Source organism: Gallus gallus, chromosome Z, assembly GCF_016699485.2.
Source record: "Gallus gallus isolate bGalGal1 chromosome Z, bGalGal1.mat.broiler.GRCg7b, whole genome shotgun sequence".
NCBI classification, from domain to species: Eukaryota; Metazoa; Chordata; class Aves; order Galliformes; family Phasianidae; genus Gallus; species Gallus gallus.
This window is the reverse complement of record NC_052572.1, coordinates 15,235,249-15,246,446: the sequence shown is the minus strand read 5'-3', so window position 1 is coordinate 15,246,446 and position 11,198 is coordinate 15,235,249. Positions and strand designations below refer to the sequence as shown.

The following is an 11,198-nucleotide window of genomic DNA, read 5'->3' as shown; positions in this document are numbered from 1 at the left end:
GAGCAGTGGTGAGACATGTAAATGTGGTGTAACAGCCACTAACAGTCACTATCACACAGTCAGCCCTAGTGCTGACACATTCTGAAGCAGAGCAGGAGATCATGGTGTGTAGTGGAATTCCTGCAATAGAGGAGACTTTAGGATGAGGAGAGAGTTGGCAGGAGATTCCAGACTCTCCCAGCCTTCAAGAGAGCAGCTGAGGAGGCATGGGCATGGCCAGAAGCAGTGGCAACCTCTTCCACCTGCATTAAGGCAGTGCAAGTTACCAGTAGCACAGCTACCAGGGCAGGCAAGCAGGGTGTGCCATGACAGCTATGGCACAGCATGCTGGTTTGTGTGGGAGGGCTGCTTTCTTCCTTTTGAGAGCAGCAGGCAGCCTCACTCTATTAAAACAGATTTGGTGACCACCTGCCATAGTGTTGGGCTGAAGTGGAAACCCAGGCAGGGGGGCCACATTTACACTCAGATGGACCCCTCAGGTAGTAACAGAGCTTCCCATACCTTTTTATGCAGGGAACTCCAGAATCTGGAAATCCTCCAAGGACCTGAGGGCAAAGAGAGTGTCATGGCTGCAAGCGTGCCCAGCTCGATGAACTTTTTGTGCAGGTGGTCAGAATTACAAAAATCGCGAGTGCCTGAGGAAATCACCAGGCAACATTGTGTCTGTAAATCTGTGAGAGAGACTGATGTGTGGTATCGTGCAGTGACGCAGACAGACAGACAGCCCTGTCTTAAGTCCCTGCAAAAGGAAGGTAAGTCACCTTGTAACCCTGAGGTGACAGACTGAACTGATATACAAGATAAAGGAGATTGAAGCCTCCTCTCCGAGCAGAAGGAAGTCTTCTCCTAGCTCCTGAAGTGCACCTATACGACAGATAGGAGGCTTTGGGTATGTGTGCAGATTACATACTCAAATTTTGACCAATCCCAATTAAAACACAGAAAAAAATTTTTGTTGAGAAAAAGCCCAATTTAGGTATTTTGTCAGTATCTGAAGCAAGATCCTAGTTATTATTTAACTTTCATAGTGTACAAAGGTGGATCTGAAAGTAATGCCTCCTATTATGTTTACTGGAACATCAGAGACAGATGTTGGTGGTATGGCAGTAGAGGTTGAGTCTTCCCAGCAATATTCCTTTACATTTCATTGCCATGTGACAGATGGCAGCAGAGGGGCAGTTCAGCAAAATGTCATCTGACATGGAAGTGCAGATGAAGCAAAGATGTGTCACTGACTTCCTCCATGCAAAAAAATGGCATCCATTGACATACACTGATGCTTGATGAATGTTCGTGGAGATCAAGCAGTGAGCACAAGTGAGGCCGGGTGATATGTTTCAGCAGTGGTGACAGTGATGGTGGTCACCTCTGCTGGTGCAGATTTTGATGAGCGTGGCATGCAGGCTCCTGTTCATTGCTGACATAATTAATGGTGACTATATTGTAAAAGAGTATTTTGTAGCTGACAACTTGCTCTATAAAGTAGTAGTATTGTGTTCTTTGCATCCATTATAGCAACAAGTTCAGGCACTTGCTGCAACCAAACTTCAACTGCTACGTTTTTAGGCATGCACACACTCAGAATCATCCCAACCTTCTTGCCAGAAATTTCTACCTGGAAAAGAACACTGCTAGATATGTTCTCTGGGAGGAAGCGGACAGGTGACCTGGTATCTCGAGTGCAAGGAGATACTCTCCCTGTTCGCCTGCCTTGTGCAAGCTGCCTGCACAAACAGCTGTGACTTGCCTTGTATGCCAGTCCTAACCACACAACTCTCAAGTGGTAGGCTTTGCACGTGAAGACGGTGGTCCCTCAGCTGCTCCTGGCCCACGTGCTCAGGGACAGCAGGCTGGTGACAAGCAGAAACCATCCCCTGCAAGACCACATGAAGCACCCCTTGCCCCTCTGGGGCACTTGCCTACCACACTGTCAACGGTTTACGGGCGGGTTCAGCCCGGTTCCGTGACTGATGGGGCGGGGGGACCCACAGACCCATGCTTTGGGGAAGGAAAAAGGGGAAAAGTGGGAAGGGGAGGGGTGGGGAGATGGGCCTAAGCCAAAACACTGGCAGTGATCCGAGGAGGAAAGCTAATTTACTAAATAAGGTATCGGAATGCAAGATAACACAATGCTAAACAGTATAATTGTAACTGAAGGCAATCAATCAAATAAAATGAGAGAGGGTGTCCAGAAACCAAAGGCCTTACTCTCATGCTGAAGGTGAGGTGGCTAGGGAGCAACACGATGCAGAGACGAGCGGAAAGGAAAAAGGGGCGTCTCGTGACCTGCAAAGAGTTTTCTCTTTCCCTCTGAAAGGAAGGCGGAAACAGAGCAGTGAACAGTCCTCTGGGATACGTAGTTCTTCTTCTCATGTGAGACAGGTATACCCAGAACTGGAGCGATAACTCTTCAACTCCCAGTGCACTACATGATGTTACGATGTGGAATACCGGTAGCAAAAATCATCAAACCATGACACTGGGTTGGTGGCCCCCCTGGCCCCTGTGATGTCAGAATGCAGTGGCTGTGACTGCCCATGGCCTCAGCACTCTGCAGCCCCCAGGTGCCTCCCTGCACAGTTGGGCCACTGCTCCTACGGGTGCACAGGCACAGTGTACAGGCCGGAGCAGGACCGTGGGCAGGCGTTGAGGCTTGGCTTTCTGGAGAGCAGCAGCTCTGTTGGCTGAGCGAAGGCAGTTTCTGCTGGTGTGGCTCAGCCCTCTGTTCAGCTGTGAGGCGTTGCGGGTCCCACGGGGCATCTGTCCTGGGGACACGGGCAGGAGGAGGTGCTGGAGCTGTTGGCACCTCTGAAGACTTTGCAAGAGTTTGCGTGTCTTCCTTGAACACATCCTTCAGGTACTGTGTTGAGCAAATGGAGACCTGCTGCTTGTCTGAGAGAGAACGCAAGGGTCTGGTTAGTCTGGGCCTGGGGGCAGCCAAGGGGACAGGCATGGAGGGAGGTGAGCCCTCGGGTCTGCCTGGCCCAAAGGCTGCTGCTCCTGTCAGCCCTCAAGGAGACCCTCTGGGAGGCTCTCCCGTCCCCTCTCTCACTATTTCCTTGGGATTCCTTTGCTTTCCACCATTGAGCATGAGGCAGGCTCAAGCCCTTGGCACCTCTTTATTTTCTTCCCCCCAGGATTTAGGTTCTGAGGAGCCTCTGGAGGAGAGGGGCAGTGCTGCAATGGCCAACAGGAGCCATCTGCAGCAGGAAGGCCCATTGGAGGCATCAGATGACTATCGCTGCGCCATCTGCCTGGACAACATCAGCAACATGGCGTGCGTGGACCCGTGCTTCCATCGCTTCTGTTCTGGCTGCATCCGGCGGTGGGCTACCACAAGAGCTGTTTGCCCACTCTGCAGGCAGCCTATTGACCGTGTCCTGCACACGGTGAGAGCAGATGACGACTACCAGGAGTACGTAGTCGGCGGCTCATCCTCCCGTTGGCAGAGAAGAAGGGCCAGGGAGAGGTCCAGGAGCAGATCCCCGCTGCGGCAAAGACAGTCCGGGAACAACGGGCTCCCAGTGAGGAGGAACTCCACGGGCAGCGGCCAAGTGTCACGGGCTGATGCAGCTCCAAGTGCTCCTGCAGCGAGCACTTCTGGGGAGCAAAGCCCACCAAGCACAGCAGAGCGCATCGTCAGCCCTGGTGATGGAGCTTCCGTCCGCATTGGCGCGCTGCAGCTGCCACCTCTACGGATCCAGCTCCCCAATCGGAGAGCCCAGTAAGCCTCTGGATGCTTTTCAGGGCGTGGCTTTTTCCAAACCAAAGAGCAATCCCGTGCAGGGAATACTTCCCAGCGTTGTCCCAAGGCCTGGGAAATCAAGAGGGGAGGACTTCCCAGAGTGTGCACTGATTTTGTTTAACGGAAGTGCCGCAATGGGGAATATTTCACTCCCTCAGTTCCAGCAGCCTGAGCCCTTCCGTGATGCTTCTCTACAACGGCAGCCCCACATCCTCCATCCCAGGAGCCTGTGGCTGTGGCTGGGAGGCAGAAGGGGGCCGATCATCTCCTCACTGACCAGAAAATTGGGGATGATAATAATGATGACGATTAAAGAATACAGGAAACAAGTAGCGCACAGCGTAATTGTTCCCCACTCACCCGAGCGGTGCCCAGCCAGTTCCCGGGCAGCAGACCCTGCCACCAGCAGGTTCAGTTCCCTCCTGCTTTCTTGTGAACCCTCAGCCCCCCTCAGGCAGGGCAAGGGTCCTTGAGTGTGAGCACCTGTTGGCAAGAACTAACACATCGGGGCCAGATCAACAGTATTCTCATCCTAAACGCAAAACGCAGCACCATGACAGCTGCTGGGATGAAAGCTAACTCTATCCCAGCCAAAACCAGGACAGTGCTCTCCCCCCACTCTATACCATCTCCAGCATGCTCAGGTCCCACACTTTCCAAGACATCCAAATCACCGTCAGATTTCCTGTCTTTTGATAAAAACACAGAGACAGCATTCCCATAGCCTATGGGCCGTCCCTCAGAAATGTCCGTGCAGTTTGTTTAGCCCATGGCTTTGAGCTCCGTCTGTCAGACCTGTTCTTCAGGGCAGGAGGGATGATACGCAGGGTTGGATTGTTGCATGCTGAAGCCATCGTAATTCATTCTTCATTATTCGGGGTGATTCTGGCTTTAATAATGTTGATGAAGCCCGCAACAACTGTATTAGTGATGACACGTGGTATTGTATAGGGATTAACAACGTACACTTGAGATCACTGCCTGCTCTCACTCAACATCAAATTCCCTTGGGGTGCACACTGGGCTTCCCCTTCCTGCCGCATCACCCACCAAGCACACCCAGGTCTTTGAGCAAAAGCAGTCCCACGGATGGGTTTGCTTTTGCCCAGGGCAGGAGTAACTCAGGCCATCTTCCCCAGCGTGTTTGTTACGTGCACTCCTTCTGCACTATTGAAGAGTTTTGCTTGGCCAGTGTCAGCTGGACTAGGAGATCCTCTAGCGCTGAGTAACCACGTAGCTTTTGCTAAAAGTGTGTCCCAGCTCCCACTCCTCTCAGTGTAGTCTTTAACAGCTGTACTGTTAGCACTGGATTTTCTCAGAGGCTGGTGCATGTAAGGGGATGTGATCTACGCACTCAGTACCATGCTCTTTGGCCCAGGCTGCTTTATCTTGAAGGCTGTTTTGGAAACGAGCCCCGCTGTCTCAGTTCCTTCTGAGGTGCCACGCCACCGTAAGGCTTGCTGTACAATGCCCAGAACAGGGTTTCTGGGCAGTGGCACAGCACGCAGGATATGATTCCAGCCGTCCAGTGGTTAGTTGTTTCCGCCATTGTGTACACCATCCCTGGTGTAAGCACATGGCTCTCGCCTCAGCCGGTTTGTTGTTTGCCTGCCAGGCCTCGCCATATTTATATTTCAGTCATCATCCCCCATACCAGAGAGGCTGCATCTGCTCAGCTTGCTTGATTACAGAGCATGTTTTTCGCGTTCATGGGTAGCCTGTGTGGTAGCATCCAGGGTCAAGTCCACGCCTCGACCCCGAGCCCATCTACATGCTGCATTTTCCTCAATACCCTGAGGTGTCATGGGCCCACTGAGCCAGAAATAATTCACCTGATGTTGCCAGCCCACACCTACCCAAGCCACCTCAATCCTTGCAGCCCGATCCACCTGCTGGTTGTTTTGACGCTCTTCAGTGGCCCACCTCATGGGCAGGTAAGCGCCTACGTGATGTCCTTTTACTGCCACTGCTACTACCCGGGCAGCAGTAGCTTTCCTCAGTGCAGCAGCCCAGATGAGTTTGCCTCTGCACTGCTCTGCTTCCACTGCCTTAGCCGCTGCCACAGGGCATTTGCCGCTCCCCAGGACTCAGCGTGGACAAAGAGCATAGGCCACTTTTTCCATTCAGCAATGTCCAAAGCCAGATGGATGGCCATGACTTCTGCACATTGCTGTCGTTCATCTTCTTAAGCAGCTTCTGTAACACGCTGACGAGGACTCCTCAGCCTCTACAGCTTTTCCACAGTGCGACAAGACCCATGAGCAAACAGGGGATATTGCTTCCCATTTTCTGTGAGGTTATGATAGAGCTGAGCCTGTTCAGCACAGGTCACCGCCTCCTCTGGTGACATTCCAAATTCTGTTACAAGGGATTTCGTGCTACTGGAGCGACCGCAGGGCCTGTCAGAGGGGCAGGAAAAGCTGCAGGGCCTGTCTGAGAGGTTGAAGCAAATGCAGGGCCCTTCACCGGGTTTGGAAATGTGGCAGTGCCTGTCACAGGCAATGTGCAGTTGCCCTGAGGCTGGGCAGCATCCCCACTCGAAGGTTTCCAAGACCAGGCTGGTGAAAGCCCTGAGCCCCACCTCAGCGATGCTGCTTCCAGCAGGCACGTTGCACTGTGGAGCTCCTGACGTCCTTTCCAGTCTGAACTCTCCCAGCAGCCTGTGGTTTTCTTTCTCCTCCCACGCAGTTTCTTCCCATGCTCACTTGGAGGCAGCCCATTCTCCTCTCCTTTGGACACTCCCCAGGACACGCTGGGATGACCTTTGCACATTTCCTCAAGCCCCGGACTAGCATCCCCTCAGAATGTCTGTGAAAGCCCAGGCGCTCTCGCCCTGAAAGGGGCCCTCTTCAGCCCACACGCGTTTCTGCGGGTGAACCGTCTCAGCTCGGAAGAAGTTGTTCTGAGTTTGCCGCCCAGAGGGAACGCTCAGGGTGTATCTCAATGTCTATAAATATCCAGAGGGAGGCTGTGAATAGTGAGCCGGGCTCTTTCCAGTGGGAGCCGGAGACAAGAGGCAATGCGCACTAGAAGACACACAGGAGGCTCCGCTTGACATCAGGAATTTTATTTTGTCCTGTGACAGGGACTTTGCCCTAGCGTCAGTTACCCGGACAGGGTGTGGCCTTTCCCCCGCTGCAGATCTTTGACAGATAAAAGCTATCTGGGCATGGTTTGGGACAGCACTAGAGCAGGCTGGCCCTGCTCCAGGGGGGAGGTGGAAGTGCTGGACAAGGTGCTCTCCGGGGGCCCCTTTCAGCCTCCGCCGTTTGCTGGTCTCTGGGGCTTTCCCTCTGGTGACAAGGTAGCAGTCCTTCTCCTCAGACAGGCCTCTGAACAGCTGAGCCACGGCACTCTGCTGGCACCGAGCGAGGAGGCCGCCAGGGTTCCCCTGCATCATCTGCTCCGCTGCCCAGCGCCAGGCCCACGTGCTCAGGGACAGCAGGCTGGTGACAAGCAGAAACCATCCCCTGCAAGACCACATGAAGCACCCCTTGCCCCTCTGGGGCACTTGCCTACCACACTGTCAACGGTTTACGGGCGGGTTCAGCCCGGTTCCGTGACTGATGGGGCGGGGGGGACCCACAGACCCATGCTTTGGGGAAGGAAAAAGGGGAAAAGTGGGAAGGGGAGGGGCGGGGAGATGGGCCTAAGCCAAAACACTGGCAGTGATCCGAGGAGGAAAGCTAATTTACTAAATAAGGTATCGGGATGCAAGATAACACAATGCTAAACAGTATAATTGTAACTGAAGGCAATCAATCAAATAAAATGAGAGAGGGTGTCCAGAAACCAAAGGCCTTACTCTCATGCTGAAGGTGAGGCGGCTAGGGAGCAACACGATGCAGAGACGAGCGGAAAGGAAAAAGGGGCGTCTCGTGACCTGCAAAGAGTTTTCTCTTTCCCTCTGAAAGGAAGGCGGAAACAGAGCAGTGAACAGTCCTCTGGGATACGTAGTTCTTCTTCTCATGTGAGACAGGTATACCCAGAACTGGAGCGATAACTCTTCAACTCCCAGTGCACTACATGATGTTACGATGTGGAATACCGGTAGCAAAAATCATCAAACCATGACACTGGGTTGGTGGCCCCCCTGGCCCCTGTGATGTCAGAATGCAGTGGCTGTGACTGCCCATGGCCTCAGCACTCTGCAGCCCCCAGGTGCCTCCCCGCACAGTTGGGCCACTGCTCCTACGGGTGCACAGGCACAGTGTACAGGCCGGAGCAGGACCGTGGGCAGGCGTTGAGGCTTGGCTTTCTGGAGAGCAGCAGCTCTGTTGGCTGAGCGAAGGCAGTTTCTGCTGGTGTGGCTCAGCCCTCTGTTCAGCTGTGAGGCGTTGCGGGTCCCACGGGGCATCTGTCCTGGGGACACGGGCAGGAGGAGGTGCTGGAGCTGTTGGCACCTCTGAAGACTTTGCAAGAGTTTGCGTGTCTTCCTTGAGCGCATCCTTCAGGTACTGTGTTGAGCAAATGGAGACCTGCTGCTTGTCTGAGAGAGAACGCAAGGGTCTGGTTAGTCTGGGCCTGGGGGCAGCCAAGGGGACAGGCATGGAGGGAGGTGAGCCCTCGGGTCTGCCTGGCCCAAAGGCTGCTGCTCCTGTCAGCCCTCAAGGAGACCCTTTGGGAGGCTCTCCCGTCCCCTCTCTCACTATTTCCTTGGGATTCCTTTGCTTTCCACCATTGAGCATGAGGCAGGCTCAAGCCCTTGGCACCTCTTTATTTTCTTCCCCCCAGGATTTAGGTTCTGAGGAGCCTCTGGAGGAGAGGGGCAGTGCTGCAATGGCCAACAGGAGCCATCTGCAGCAGGAAGGCCCATTGGAGGCATCAGATGACTATCGCTGCGCCATCTGCCTGGACAACATCAGCAACATGGCGTGCGTGGACCCGTGCTTCCATCGCTTCTGTTCTGGCTGCATCCGGCGGTGGGCTACCACAAGAGCTGTTTGCCCACTCTGCAGGCAGCCTATTGACCGTGTCCTGCACACGGTGAGAGCAGATGACGACTACCAGGAGTACGTAGTCGGCGGCTCATCCTCCCGTTGGCAGAGAAGAAGGGCCAGGGAGAGGTCCAGGAGCAGATCCCCGCTGCGGCAAAGACAGTCCGGGAACAACGGGCTCCCAGTGAGGAGGAACTCCACGGGCAGCGGCCAAGTGTCACGGGCTGATGCAGCTCCAAGTGCTCCTGCAGCGAGCACTTCTGGGGAGCAAAGCCCACCAAGCACAGCAGAGCGCATCGTCAGCCCTGGTGATGGAGCTTCCGTCCGCATTGGCGCGCTGCAGCTGCCACCTCTACGGATCCAGCTCCCCAATCGGAGAGCCCAGTAAGCCTCTGGATGCTTTTCAGGGCGTGGCTTTTTCCAAACCAAAGAGCAATCCCGTGCAGGGAATACTTCCCAGCGTTGTCCCAAGGCCTGGGAAATCAAGAGGGGAGGACTTCCCAGAGTGTGCAGTGATTTTGTTTAACGGAAGTGCCGCAACGGGGAATATTTCACTCCCTCAGTTCCAGCAGCCTGAGCCCTTCCGTGATGCTTCTCTACAACGGCAGCCCCACATCCTCCATCCCAGGAGCCTGTGGCTGTGGCTGGGAGGCAGAAGGGGGCCGATCATCTCCTCACTGACCAGAAAATTGGGGATGATAATAATGATGACGATTAAAGAATACAGGAAACAAGTAGCGCACAGCGTAATTGTTCCCCACTCACCCGAGCGGTGCCCAGCCAGTTCCCGGGCAGCAGACCCTGCCACCAGCAGGTTCAGTTCCCTCCTGCTTTCTTGTGAACCCTCAGCCCCCCTCAGGCAGGGCAAGGGTCCTTGAGTGTGAGCACCTGTTGGCAAGAACTAACACATCGGGGCCAGATCAACAGTACTCTCATCCTAAACGCAAAACGCAGCACCATGACAGCTGCTGGGATGAAAGCTAACTCTATCCCAGCCAAAAGCAGGACAGTGCTCTCCCCCCACTCTATACCATCTCCAGCATGCTCAGGTCCCACACTTTCCAAGACATCCAAATCACCGTCAGATTTCCTGTCTTTTGATAAAAACACAGAGACAGCATTCCCATAGCCTATGGGCCGTCCCTCAGAAATGTCCGTGCAGTTTGTTTAGCCCATGGCTTTGAGCTCCGTCTGTCAGACCTGTTCTTCAGGGCAGGAGGGATGATACGCAGGGTTGGATTGTTGCATGCTGAAGCCATCGTAATTCATTCTTCATTATTCGGGGTGATTCTGGCTTTAATAATGTTGATGAAGCCCGCAACAACTGTATTAGTGATGACACGTGGTATTGTATAGGGATTAACAACGTACACTTGAGATCACTGCCTGCTCTCACTCAACATCAAATTCCCTTGGGGTGCACACTGGGCTTCCCCTTCCTGCCGCATCACCCACCAAGCACACCCAGGTCTTTGAGCAAAAGCAGTCCCACGGATGGGTTTGCTTTTGCCCAGGGCAGGAGTAACTCAGGCCATCTTCCCCAGCGTGTTTGTTACGTGCACTCCTTCTGCACTATTGAAGAGTTTTGCTTGGCCAGTGTCAGCTGGACTAGGAGATCCTCTAGCGCTGAGTAACCACGTAGCTTTTGCTAAAAGTGTGTCCCAGCTCCCACTCCTCTCAGTGTAGTCTTTAACAGCTGTACTGTTAGCACTGGATTTTCTCAGAGGCTGGTGCATGTAAGGGGATGTGATCTACGCACTCAGTACCATGCTCTTTGGCCCAGGCTGCTTTATCTTGAAGGCTGTTTTGGAAACGAGCCCCGCTGTCTCAGTTCCTTCTGAGGTGCCACGCCACCGTAAGGCTTGCTGTACAATGCCCAGAACAGGGTTTCTGGGCAGTGGCACAGCACGCAGGATATGATTCCAGCCGTCCAGTGGTTAGTTGTTTCCGCCATTGTGTACACCATCCCTGGTGTAAGCACATGGCTCTCGCCTCAGCCGGTTTGTTGTTTGCCTGCCAGGCCTCGCCATATTTATATTTCAGTCATCATCCCCCATACCAGAGAGGCTGCATCTGCTCAGCTTGCTTGATTACAGAGCATGTTTTTCGCGTTCATGGGTAGCCTGTGTGGTAGCATCCAGGGTCAAGTCCACGCCTCGACCCCGAGCCCATCTACATGCTGCATTTTCCTCAATACCCTGAGGTGTCATGGGCCCACTGAGCCAGAAATAATTCACCTGATGTTGCCAGCCCACACCTACCCAAGCCACCTCAATCCTTGCAGCCCGATCCACCTGCTGGTTGTTTTGACGCTCTTCAGTGGCCCACCTCATGGGCAGGTAAGCGCCTACGTGATGTCCTTTTACTGCCACTGCTACTACCCGGGCAGCAGTAGCTTTCCTCAGTGCAGCAGCCCAGATGAGTTTGCCTCTGCACTGCTCTGCTTCCACTGCCTTAGCCGCTGCCACAGGGCATTTGCCGCTCCCCAGGACTCAGCGTGGACAAAGAGCATAGGC

At 54.0% G+C, this 11,198-nt stretch overlaps 1 protein-coding gene across 1 annotated transcript; it reads left to right on the top strand.

Moving 5' to 3' along the window:
• The first annotated feature begins 7,426 nt into the window (after positions 1–7,426).
• Positions 7,427–9,648, top strand: LOC121108357 (E3 ubiquitin-protein ligase Topors-like). Its single transcript, XM_040656046.1, has 2 exons — positions 7,427–8,199; positions 8,480–9,648. Exon 2 carries the CDS (start codon positions 8,525–8,527, stop codon positions 9,068–9,070), a length of 546 nt encoding a protein of 181 aa, XP_040511980.1. The 5' UTR covers positions 7,427–8,199; positions 8,480–8,524; the 3' UTR covers positions 9,071–9,648.
• Positions 9,649–11,198: the final 1,550 nt, after the last annotated feature.